Below are 13,540 nucleotides of genomic sequence, written 5' to 3'. Positions count from 1 at the left end.
TCTGTTCAGTGGCTCACAAGCCTCCACAGGCTTGGCTCCACCTCATGGCAGACCTGTTTCATTCGCCACTCCCCTCAGGCAGTTACTCAAGCAGGTACTACCAGCTGTATCCCTTCTGCTACTACTGTTCCACCCATGGAAGTGGTCAGCATGTACTTCATGAAATGAAATGTAACTGAAGTAGTGTTTATCCTTATGGGGTTGGAGCTGTCTCGATTTCTGTTTGGATGATGCCATGGCCAATTAGGTATTTTATTAGCACCTTTAAAATTAGGATTGTGTGGGGGCGCCTGGGTGGCGCAGTCGGTTAAGCGTCCGACTTCAGCCAGGTCACGATCTTGCGGTCGGTGAGTTCGAGCCCCGCGTCGGGCTCTGGGCTGATGGCTCAGAGCCTGGAGCCTGTTTCCCATTCTGTGTCTCCCTCTCTCTCTGCCCCTCCCCCGTTCATGCTCTGTCTCTCTCTGTCCCAAAAATAAATAAACGTTGAAAAAAAAAATTAAAAAAAAAAAATTAGGATTGTGTGGCACCTGGGCAGCTCAGTTGGTTGAGCCTCCAACTCTTGATTTTAGCTCAGGTCATGATCTCAGGGTCGTGAGATCGAGTTCCACATTGGGCTCCGCGCTGAGTGTGGAAGCTGCTTGGGATCCTCTCTCTCTCTCTCTCTCTCTCTCTCTCATTCCCCCTCTGCCCCTCCTCTGCTCGCGCTCATGCTCTCTTGCTTTCTCAAAAAATAAATAAAATTAGGATTGTGATAGATTTAGAATTCTACAAACATTTGGTTCTCACAGAGATTTTCTGCCTTAAAATAGGACTTTATATTTTTCTTGATTATAAAATAATACTTAAAATTATCAAGGAACTTATAAATTACTAGTGACCCCAGCACCCAGAAGTAGCCACTATTTATATTTTGATCGCATACTTTCAAACTATTTTCTCATGTGCATTGCATATATTGATATGCCTTTTTTGTTCCTCAAAGTATTTTAAGGTAGTTTTTACCTGCTTGCTTTTAGTACTGTGCTAAGAAGTTAGTAAGAATACCTCCTCATATTTTATATACAGAAAAACACAGAAACAAATTCACTCATTAATTGGTTTTAAACACAAAAAAGTAATAGCGCTGTTTGCCAATTCAAGTCCTAAAGGACTTTTGCTGACTTTTAAAATGCCTTATGGTCTTTTGATGCAAGTTGGGCAGTGTTTAAAGCTGCTCCAAAAGGTAATTGTAGGACTAGAAGTCTAAAGCCTGAAAGTACCTTGGAGTTTTAAGAGCACATTTTTCACTTATGGTTTTCAGATAATTTCAGACACATTAAAGTTATCTTTTCAGCACCATATTGGGAGTGATAAGCCATATCATAAAATGGATTGAGTTAAAAAAACTTTATTACTATCTTTGATGGGAAGCTCTTCTATGTTAATCTTATTATATGGGCAGATATCCTTTTATCATGCCATATTCATCTTTTTGAAGGACAACTATGGTTTTAGTGGCACCATTTAAGATATGACTTTTATGAAATGCTTGTGGGTAACTTAATTCATTATACAGAATATAAACCTTCTAATTAAATTCCCCTTTGTTCCAAATTTATAACCAGGAGAGTCAGCTCTGTCTTTGAGGGAGGGGGGAGAGCATCATTAGTGATACAGTGGTCTTTACATTTGACTTTTGGCATGCTGTGTAAATCACTATATGATATTAGGTGAGGCACATGCAACTTCTGCAGACCTCCTCCCTCAGATTTCGAGAGAGATCAGTGTGCTAATATGTAGATATTAAGTCTCTTACAGGTTACTCAAAATGTATTCTTTGCATTGAAAAATTTTGTAGGAGAATATGCATATTATCAATCATCCTTATGCCATTCATATACTGTCAAAACCTGACATTTGAGAAGAATAGCCCTAAGGATTAGCTTTTCATTTCTGAAGATTCTCAAAGCCTTATCTTCATAATTTGCTAAATCACTACTTTCTGGTGCTGTCATTCTGGCTCCAGTATTCTAACTTCACTGAAGGCTGATAAAAGAAATAACCATACAGGGAGCTCTTTTCTCTTTGTGACAAAACTGGTGTGTAAGATAGCTTCCATACTGTTGGACGGAATTCATACAACAGTATGTTGTAGTATTCCATACTGTTTAATAAAAACAGTTATGGACGTTTTTAAGTCTTAGAAGCAGGAGATTAATTGGAATGCCTACCACTATCAGCTATCGACGGCTTGCCACCATGCCTCTGGTTTCCTTGTCTCTGTGGCAGCTCATTTGCTTGGACTTCATTTTAATGGCTGGTTAGCAAAGCTTTCTTAAGTCACAGAGTTGTTCTCTTTTCCCTTGCATTTTTTCATTTTTTTGGTTTGTTTTTTACTCATTGGTTTTCATTTTTATTGGACTTTACCTTGTGTGGGGGGGTAGGCAATGTGTATACGTTAATAAAAATATTGTTGTCATCTCTATACTAGGAAATGTAAACTTACATAGGTTGTGGCAAAATTGTTTATACTGATTTTAGAAGCCTATTAATTCTTCACCTATAGGTTACTGACAGCTAAGTTTAATCTCTGTTATTCACAGTGTAAGTACATAGAGAAGGCCCCTATTACTGAGAGCAAATTCTAGATTTTAATGTCAGAAATGTTGCAGCCAGAATCACTCTTAGTTTTCAGGTTTGTGAATGATAGAAGTGTGAACTGAATGAGCCGATGTTGCTGTATGAATTTTAACTGAAATAGCTACCATAGACTACTTTGCCAGTTCACAAAAAAGGCTGATTTTACAGCTGTGATGTAATACTGTATATAGGTCCTTATTTTGTGACTGAGATTATATCCGTGAAAACTAAGGCTTTACAAAGAGTGTAGGAAAAATTGAAACCAATGTTTTGTTCCCTGTCCCCCCAGATTTATTGATAATATAATTGATGTATAACATCACATAAGTCTAGGATACAGCGTGTTGATTTGATACACTTATATATTGCAAAATGATGACTGCTATAGCATGAGCTAACACCTAGGTTAGGTCACCTAATTACTATTTCCTTTGTTGTGGTGAGAACATTTAAGATCTACCCTCTTAGCAACTTTCAAGTACTTTTTATTGTCTTAACTAATAGAATGTTAACTCTACCAAGTCTATTAACTTTGGTCTCTGAGATGCAAGTTTGTTCTCTAGGAAGTAAAGATTGAGCATTTATCTTTGAATCCTGTTCAAGTTTAGGTGTAGAATATAAAATTGTTAAGCTACTGGGAGGAGGCTCCAGGCCCAATGTGGGGGCTCAAACTCATGACCCCAAGATTAAGAGGCACATGCTGTACCAACTGAACCAGCCAAGCACCCCCCCATTTTTTTTAATACAGTGTTTTTTTTGTGTGTGTATAAGTTTGGAATTCACAGAATAATTCTTTTCTGTTTTCCTCTCTAACATAGTATACTCCAACTGGCTGATATTAATTTATACATAATTGGAATGACATTTAGGACAAAAAAGTTTTTCCTTCAATTTGATAGAAATTTTGGGTTTTATGTTCCATTACAGAGAATTCATTTTTTGACTTTGGGTAAGTCAGGAATTCTCTCTAGACTATTTCCTCATCTGTGACATGAGAGGTTGGACCACTGTGTCTCTAGGGCGCTCTTAACATTAGAATTTTATGAATCTATGACAATTCAAAGTCACAGAAGCTCATCAGAAGCTTTATGTAGGAACGTAGAAAAACTAAAGAAGACCCTAAATCTGGATGAAATTCTCTGTTACTAAGAGTATATAAAGTGATTATCTAAAATCTGTTGCTGATTCTAGAGTTGTTTTTTTTTTTTCATAAGAAATAGAGAGTTATGGCAGAAAGGGATGCCATTTTCTTCATTTAAAAAGTCCCAACTTTAGGGGTGCTTGGGTGATTCAGTTGGTTGAGTGTCTGACTTTAGCTCAGGTCATGATCTCACGGTACGTGAGTTCGAGCCCCGCGTTGGGCTTTGTGCTGACGGCTCAGAGCTTGGAGCCTGCTTCAGATCTGTGTCTCCCTCTCTCTCTCTGCTCCTTCCCTGCTCACGCTCTGTCTCTGTCTCTCAAAAATAAATAAATGTTAAAAAAATTTTAAAAGTCCCAACTTTAAAGAAGAGAAATTATTGAAGTATTACAGATTTTTAAATCATATCTATAGGTCCCAAAGGAAAAACTAAGTTATGTAGTTAGTTGTTCTTTCAGTATTACATGTCTGAAATCACCACAAATTTGGTAGCCAAAATATTTCCAGTGTTTAAACAATCTTTGATATCCTTCAACTTCTGGCTTGGCAGAAATACTCAAGTTCCACAAAGAATGGATGAAATATAAGAAAAAATGTAAGAAAACATTTTTTTATTCTTCTGTCTTCTTTCTCTCACTTGAGTTTTACTTCATTGAGGACATTTTCTGTCGTTAGTGGGTCAAAATGGAGTTTGGGGTCACAACTGTGGTCACAAAGCTTCTGAAATACCCTATTGGCAGTACAGAGTTGTAGCAACTGGGCCTTATGTCCTGGAGTTATCAAAATACCTGCCTCTTTTAAGAGATACTTTTTAGTAAATTAGCAAATACCAACTAAACATTCCAATGAAATATTATTAGCTAAAAAAGGGGGGCTTATTAGGGCTTAATATAAGTTACCTAATTCTCACTAGGCAGTGGTTCTTCATCCTGGCTGTGCATCTGAATCATTTTAAGGATCTCTAGAAACAACCACTGCCCAGGCTGTACCTTGGGCCATTGAAAGCAGTTAGACTGGGACTCGGGCATCAGAAATGTTGAAAGTTGCCCCGGTGATTCCAGTACACAGCTGAGGTTAGAGTCTCTCATCTAGGGTTCTTAGTTTGTTTCACATACCACAATAACCTGGCTATTAGAGGACCACTGAACACTGGGATTTTGGATAGCAAAGTGTGGTGGAGATGGCCTTGCAGGGTGAGTCGGGATCAAGTTGAAAGCCTGCCTCTGTTGTAACCAGTTGTGTTACCTTAGACAGATGTTTTACTCTGCAATTTCATTCCAGCTTTAGCATTAATCTTTAACACTTAATAGCATTATAGTGATTTTCTATATCCCATCAAGAAGTCGATAGATTCAAAATTTCATTCCAGTTGTTTTGATTCACATGGCCATGTAATGGAAAGACCTTTAGTTTGATATTTAGCTAATGACTCATCATTGAGGAGATTTAGATTTTATGAATTTGAAATTCTATGGATTTCTGTTGATGTTTGCACTAAGACCTAAGAACTTTCTAAGCACATTACTAGCAAAAGCCTTATTAATGCATCCTGAGTTATGTTAAGCCTACTTAAGAAAAGAAACTGTTTTGGGCTCCTGTGTGGCTCAGTGGGTTAAGCATCTGACTTAGGCTCAGGTCATGAGCTCATAGCTTGTGAGTTCAATCCCTGTGTTGGGCTCTGTGCTGACAGCTCAGAGCCTGGGGCCTCCGTCAGATTCTGTGTCTCCCTCTCTCTCTGTTCCTCCCCCACTCGCACTTTGTCTCTCTCTCTCTCAAAAATAAATAAAGATTAAAAAAAAAAGAAACTGTTTTGAGAACCTTGTTACATATGTGGACATCCTCATTACAAATTAACCTTACACATTTGTGAAAGCACACTTGGAAACTGAGAGGCAGTTCTGGAGAGAGCCTGCGTTCAGAGGTAATGGATTTGGACACACATCTGAATGTTGCCATTTATTAGGAGTTTAATTATGGGCAAACCACTTAATCTCTGAGTCTTAATTTCCTCATCTATGAAATGGGAATAATATCTAACTTAATTATTTCACAGGGTTTTTATGAGGCTCAGATTAGATCATTCATTTATTCAACAAATATGTGATTCATTGAGTTGCATTCACTTGTTGGGCAGCACTCTAGATATGAAGGAGATAAAGAAGGAAAATATGTCATTGGAAAGAGTTAGCAAATATATTGGTCACTTCTCATATGATTAAAAAAATTCATGTTGTGAGCCCTTTGAAGAGGACTTGCTCTTTCGTTTCTGTGTTTCCATGTCTCAATACCTGGCACATAACAGAGAAGGGGCTAAAGTATTGATTACATAAATTCATGAATCACATAATTCATTTCCTTGAAAACATTTTGTTCTCTGGACTGGGTCTCCCTTAAACAAGTTGAAATAAGTAAAGTGTGGGTGTGGTTTCATGTTCCTGCTGGTTTAAAGTTCCACACAAACTGGGATGTGGTAGTCTAACCTGATATCCTTTCAATCCATAGCAATGGTTAATCTTTTAGATGGAGTTTGATTCAATTTAGGTTAGTATTCCCTTTATTCCAGTTACCATTTCAACAACATCAGCCTGTTTTTGGCTAATGTCCTTTTCATGTTTGGTATTAATCTGAACTGTAATATTTCTTTTGGAAAGTAAGATAAATTCTTTTCTTGACATCCCTTTTTTCCATTAAGTAAAAAAAAAGTCACTTCATAAATGTGATTTCAAACAGCTGGATTTTAATATTTCTACCTTATGGGAAGAGCATTTGGCATCAGCAATGTTCCTACCACATGGCTTGGATCACACTCTGTGCACAAATTTTTTAACCCAGACCCTGTGGCCGGCAATGAACTTGTAGATGTGCATTTGGGCTGTGTTCACATGCTGTTCTAAATTAGGTCAGGGGGTGGGCTAGTGTCTTCTATACTCTTTGAGGAAAATGTGAACAAATGGAGAATTGTAATATCCTTTTCATACTGGGCCACAGAAATATTTTGAGGATTTAAGTTCTGTCTCTTTGCAACAGGTAAAAGGGTTATTCTCTTTGCAGCCCCGTTTATTGTTAGCATAACGGGAGGAGGCCTTGGTGTGTTGATGCCCAGTCTTTCATCTGAATAATGGAATTTTAGAGTTGAAAGGACCTAGGAATTGATCCAGACCTGCCAGCAATATTCTAGACAGACAAAATTGAGGAGAAATGAAGAGGCTGTGATAGTCAGCATCAGTAGTGATCTGAGACGCTTTTCCTGAAGTTTTTTTTGTACCCAGTGATGTGGACATACTGTGCAAGTTCTGCCAGCTTTTGTGGGTGCTCCTGGGAGAAAGCTCACTGTCAGAATGCAAGGTGATATTCAATGTAAGATATACATAGATGTTTATGTGCTCATGTATATATAATTGTGTAATTTCCATTCTTAAATGCTTACTTTGATAGTAACGTGTTAAGTTTGCAAATTTATTTTAAAGTCTTGTAAAAGTAAATTCCATTTTCACATACTGATTTGTAGAGATTTCAGGGATCCCATGTTCAGTGTGGCCTATAGGGATTTGGGCTGGGCTCTATCATATTCTGTAAGTTACTCACATGGCCCTTGGCATTGGTGTTTCTTAGCTAGCAGAGAGCACACGTTATTTTCCTATGCTTTATATTATAAAGTCAGTGCTCCCCTTGCTTGCTATTAAAATAGGTTTTACTGAGGCACAAGATAAATGAATGCCAGAGAGGTTAAATATTTTGCCCAGAGCTTCACAACATCCAGTGATGAGTTGGAAATAAAATATCTGAGTCTCCTTTTGTTAAGCCTGAGCTCCCAAGTTCTTCTGGACTTGTGCTGCTTCTTCTCAGGGTCCCCACATCCTTGGAGGCTTGGGAAACTGCCACAGATTTTTTTTTTTTTTTTTTGCTGGGCAGGTCATGGAAAGAAAGCACCTGTATTACTTATTTTGTGGGTTAGAGACATGGGTGAGTAATGTACAGCAGGCTCCAGAGTGCCCCGGGGACACAGTCTTGTGTATTTCATAAGATCCTTAACCAAGATAGCCCTTTCTGAGTTCAGTTTCTTGGGATCTACAGATAGACTGATTTCCCAAACTGTCATGGTGCACAAATGCACAAATGGGGGAAAAAAATTCAAGTATTGAATTCACTACTTGTATTGACTACTTTATGCCTTATATTGTACTTTTCCAGAGTGCAAATTCACCTGCACCAGCGGTAAATGCTTGTATCTTGGTTCACTGGTCTGTAATCAACAGAACGACTGTGGGGACAACAGTGATGAAGAAAATTGTCTCCTGGTGACCGAGCATCCACCTCCCGGCATCTTCAACTGTAAGTCCCTCCTACTTACTTTGGTATCATTAAATTGGATGTGTTTTTGAAATAATTAGGAGGTGAGGTCATAGGGAAATAGAAAGGATGTTGATTTTTGGTTAAGAAAAGAAATTTTATATTTTCACAAAGGGAGTGTTTTTTTCTTTCAGGATAGAAAGATGGTGTGTCTAAACTGGGAAATTCATCCTACTTTCAGAAATGGCCAGTGGCATTGTGTTTTAGAATAGGCTTTGGCTACTTACCTTAGAAACACTAACAGGATTGTAAGAAATAATATATTGATTTAACATTCATGCCAGTTTTGTAAAAAGTTTTAGAGTAATTTAAAATAATAATTTGAAAATAATTTAAAATAAGCAAAGAAAGATGTGGAGAGTTCATAATTAACCATGTAATTAAAATAATAGAATAGAAAAATTTATATGGGATGTGAAAAAAAGTTCTGATCATGTATTTTTCTGCTTGGTACTAGATAGAAAACAAATTAAGTGAGGTGTTTACGTGTCTGCATCCCAAGGCTGAGGCTTTGACCATTTCTTATACTTGAAAAGGTGAAATCAGAGTTTGAAGTTCATTCATTTTTTGATCTCATGGTTTTTATGAAGAGGAAGGAGTAAGAAGGCAGCTTTGACACACTGCTGAACTTTTCTCTTAGGAAATTTGCCTTACCTTTCCCTGTGTTTTCTTGAGCTAAGTGAAGTGGGTTGATGATGAGCATGTCTTTGCAATAGCACATCCAAGGGGGATGTTTGCTCCTCTTCATGGGGTCCTACTGAGATCATTTTATGAAATTCAGCTTCTCTCCCCAGTTTTACTGACATTATCTTGAGAAGTTATATTTGTTTTTATTTACAGATTTAAAATTTCTATTATGGCTATCATACTGCATAAATATTGATACTGTAATGTGAAATGGGAGGAGATTTTTTAAAAGAAATGGTTTTCTGTATTCCTGCTGTATTTTTATATTGAAGGCAAGCTCAGAAAAAATGGCCATGCCTAGTGAGTTTTAAGGCCTATTCTTATTTATGCTTGCTAAATTCGGGAATCTAGTAGTGTAATAATTCTCTTCATGTGAGTTTGCATTTTCTTATACTGAGTGTTCTTAGAGTCCTACCTCTATACTTTAAGAAGACAATTTAAGGTTAGGAGGAATGCTTTCCTGATATTTAGTCCTTGTGTCTCCTGTGGAGATTTTTTCAAAGCTTGTGCCACATCTTGGTTGGGGAGAGCAGAGTTCCTTTGACTTACCAGAAGCAATAATTGAGTAGCCCTTGTGGCCATAAGTACTGTAATTTTCATAATGCAGCTTGTTTGGACACAGGGAAGGGATCCCCACAGTGAACTGTCCTGCCTGCTCCGAGTTTGACTTTTGGGTTGGGATCCTGGCCATGGCACTTACGTAACAGTGGGGAAGCTCTTTGACTTTATCTGCACAGTGGGGCATGAGGATGGGTATTGTGAGGATTAAGCGGGATGGTCCACATAAAGCACTTAGAATCTTGCTAGTCCTAAGCACTTGATGTAGGTCAACTAGACTCAAGCCAGGGGGTCTTAGAAGGAGAAGAACAATGTAAAGGCAATTTCTTATTTTGTTTTCTCTAGACTTGAGTAACAGCAAACATATTACATGATAGACTATGGAGAGAATATTACAACTGTGTGGTATTTTGACTGGTTTAGAGAGTTCTGTGTGAAAAGCAAGCCAACCGAACCTTTGTCCCTCTAAGCTTGGTCACTTCACAGACTGTTTCTCTGTATCTTGAAGGTGCTTCTCCTTCTCTTTAGGATAATTCAATTGCAGTCCTCTTATTGTATTGAACCCTCTTCCCTCCACTCCCCCCTTCTCCTCCCTTTCCCTTCCCTTCTTCTTTTCCCTTCCCTTCTTCTTTTCCCTTCCCTTCTTCTTTTCCCTTCCCTTCCTCCCACCTCTCTCCCCTTCTTGTTAGAATTCTTTTCTGTTTTTTAAAATGTACTTTTCTTAAAGTTTATTATTTTTGAGAGAGAGAGAGTGAGAGCACAAGCAGGGGAGGGGCAGAGAGAGAAGGAGAGAGAGAATCCCAAGCAATCTCTGTGCTGTCACAACGGAGCCCAAGGATGTGGGACTCTGCTCATAAACTGTGAGATCATCTCCTGAGCCAAAACCAAGTGTCAGATGCTTAATTGACTGACACCCATGGTACCCCTCTTTTCTGTTTTTGAAAGCCTATTTCCAGGTAACTTTTTCATTCATTCATTTTATTATTTATTTATTTATTTATTTATTTATTTATTTATTTATTTAGAGAAGGAGAGCATGAGCAGAGGAGGGGCAGAGAAGGAGGGAGAGAGAGAGAATCCCAAGCAGGTTCCATGCTGTTAGTGTGGAATCTGACATAGGGCTTGAACTCACAAACTCTGAGACCATGACCTGAGCCAAAATTAAGAGCAACCAACCAAGAGTAATCAACTTAATCAACTGAGCCATCCAGGCACTCTTTTCATTCATTTTTTAGCAATGTGAATGCTTTAATTTTGCTTAAAGCAAGGTGAAGGAGTTACAGGTATAAATGTTTCAAAGTTGCCCAGGCAGCTGCAAAAGTTTGTCCTAATAAGAATCTTAAGATCCTGTTGACAAGCTGTTGGTCCTTGATGTTCAGATATAACTAACATTTGTTGTGTCCTTGTAGCTAAAATAGGGCATTAAGACAAAAACCAGGAGACATAAGGACACAGAGTGAGACCATGGCTGTGACTTGGGTTCAAGTTTCAGCTCAAGGAAGTGACTAAACCACTTTGACCCTTAGTTTCTCTATCTATGAAACGGGAATTAGTTGTCAGTCATATAAGGGTGCTGTGAGAATTTAAGTGAAATAATACACACAAAAAGTATAGTCTATATAATTGCATCATTACTAGCATCATCCCCTCTCATGGTGTGGCCATTTCTTGGAGAGGTGGACCACCATGGCTTTGTATCCTTTGTCTCTAATGTCAGGTTCACTCTTCATATGTTACAAAATTTTTCATGTGTCCAAAGGTTAGTTCATCTTTACAAATTCTAGATGTTTCCTACCTGCTCTGTCCCCTCCTCAGCTGAGAGCAACTTACTCTGATGTGGCCAGCGGCCCTTCTGCACTCTTTGGCCCCAGTTCTTCACAGCCACCAGAGGGAACTCAGCCCACTTGTCACATCAGGACACTTGCTCTGAGTTTGTTGTAGCTGGTGTGTTCTTTGTAGTCAGGAGTCTTTGGGAAAGGTTGTAGCTTCCCTGCTCTTTGTTGATGCTAGAAGAGGATCTAGTATTGAATCAATATATTTTCTTCCCCATACCCTATTGGGCAAGAATATAAACAAAGGATATGTTTCTTTCTGTTAATAGCTGTGTAACGAGGCTTAGAAGCTCTCCATTTGAAAGTGGGTTTTAATAGATCTCCCAATACATTTCCTATAGCAGATGGACAGTATGCCTTTCACCGAGTACTAACTCTGATGTTGAGGCTCCCCTTCCTCTCTACCTTGAGAACTTGAAGTTTTACAGGAATTCCTGCATATAAAATATCACATTCCAGAAAAACACATAGTGCTTCCTCCTTGTTCCTGTTTAAGAACAAGATCCATTTACTTGATTTGCTTTGTTTCCACCTGTAGGAAACATTTGGTGTTCTGCTATTTGATTGTGCTTATGGTAAAGCAAATTGGAATCTTCTGGATTTCCAGATGAGCTAGAATCAGTTTTATGCCTATGTTATTGGCTGTGGGAGTGCACCATGGCTCAGATGTCTTGGTAATCTCTGTCTCTCACTTGATATTTGCTAAAATTTACCATGAATTAAGGGTAGTAAGAAAATGTTACTGTCATTTGTGGAGTTGGTAATACTGATAATCATGGAGGCCCTTATAAGAGCTGTAAGTAGTTTTTCCTGTCAAAAAATGTTGTTGGAACTTAAACTGAGTGGTTTCACCTGCTTGTCTACTTTGCTAACTATGGTTAGGCTCTCCATTGACTGAGGCTAGTTTATTTTCCTGTTAGCCTCAAAGGATTTTGCACAGATGTGGATGACTGGGCTGGTGTTGATGGCCTTGCGGAAAGAATTTTGTTGGATGCATCTTTTTATAGAGGAGGAAAAATGCTAAATTGTCAGTTTTTCTCATGTCTTTTCTCTTGGCTGTTACATCAATATATTGTACTCGTGGGCACTAAAAATACAAATTATATAAATAAAATGATTTATTGTATAGAAAGAATTATTGTTGTACATATTATTATATTTACAAATAAAATTATTAAGTGCCTTGTTTGAGCATTGTACCAGGAATTGTGTGGGATGAAGGAAAACATAGATCCTGTTATCAAGGTGCTGATATTCAAGGAACTGAAAGATAAATAAATATTAACACAGGATAGTGAGAGCTAAGCAATTCTAGTATCTTGTGGTTCAATAGTTTAGAGAGAATTATTTTTATTGGACTGGTAGTCATGGTGACTTTGTAGAGGAGACATGCTGGGTGGCATAGAGAGGACAGCGTGTCAGAGCCAAGAACAGCATGAACATGGGGAGAATCAGGGATAGTGAGCGGGTAGCTTGAGACAGGGTTGGAAAGGTGAGTTGAGCCCATAGAGAAAAGCCAGTAAGTCATGCTACACTTTCTGCTCATCTCTAAAAGATGGACTGCCTATGTGTCTGCTGTGCATGTGCAGGGGGGAGCTGCACAGCTCACCTGTTGCCCTGAGTGATGTTGGCATTGCAACTCCCAGACATTCAGTGAACTTTTCTCTCCGTACCAGGCTGAGTGTTTCCTGTTACACTACATTTTCAAAGCCACTGTGCTACATTTTGGTTGGGGAGAGGCAGAGTTCCTTTGACTTCCAAGAAGCAATAATTGAGTAGCCTTGGAAAGAGCTGTGTGCTTTGGAAGTGTTGGCAAGAACAGACCTTCCTTAAGCAATCGCTGCTAAGGAATTCATGCCACTAGACCTTAAGAGTAAGCCCAAATTTGAAACGAAGCCAGCAGTTTAATCAGAACAACTTTCACTTTCAGCTTCAGTGGAATTTCCAATTAACTGAGGGGATCTGATTCAGGGAAAGTGGGGAGTGTAGGAGCTCCTATCCCTACTGGAGGGGGAAGTTGCTTCTTTCTCCATAGGTGGTCTCATAAAACTGAATCTCAAAATCAAATGAACTAAAGCTAATAAAGCATACCCAATTAAGCCAGGATTTTAACTACAGGTCTTTGTAAGGAGGAAATTTTTTTTGGCTCAAGACCATTTAGGGTAATAACAAGCAAGTAAGATAAAATTCAACATATTAAAATCTGAGCTGGGTATCTTTCTTCCCAACCCGCTCTTCTCACAGTCCTCTCCCCTCCCCGCCTCCCACCCCCCACCCTGCCAAAGGGACTGGCACCTAGGCTCAAGTCATGTTTAGGCACTGAACTGTACTACCATGTACTTCACCTTTGACTGTT

The 13,540-nt window shown here is 38.7% G+C and overlaps 1 protein-coding gene across 20 annotated transcripts in view; it reads left to right on the top strand.

Annotated features, from left to right (window-relative positions):
• LDLRAD4 (low density lipoprotein receptor class A domain containing 4) overlaps window positions 1-13,540 on the top strand; it is a 440,311-nt gene that overhangs the window by 237,933 nt on the left and 188,838 nt on the right. For all 20 annotated transcript variants that reach the window (XM_023241720.2, XM_045041610.1, XM_023241723.2 and 17 more), the window contains one exon: window positions 7,949-8,089. In XM_023241720.2, coding sequence (XP_023097488.1) covers window positions 7,949-8,089 — 141 coding nt within the window. The remainder of the gene's footprint in view (window positions 1-7,948; window positions 8,090-13,540) is intronic.

Source organism: Felis catus, chromosome D3 (genome assembly GCF_018350175.1).
Source record: "Felis catus isolate Fca126 chromosome D3, F.catus_Fca126_mat1.0, whole genome shotgun sequence".
NCBI classification, from domain to species: Eukaryota; Metazoa; Chordata; class Mammalia; order Carnivora; family Felidae; genus Felis; species Felis catus.
This window is presented reverse-complemented; position numbering and strand designations above follow the sequence as displayed.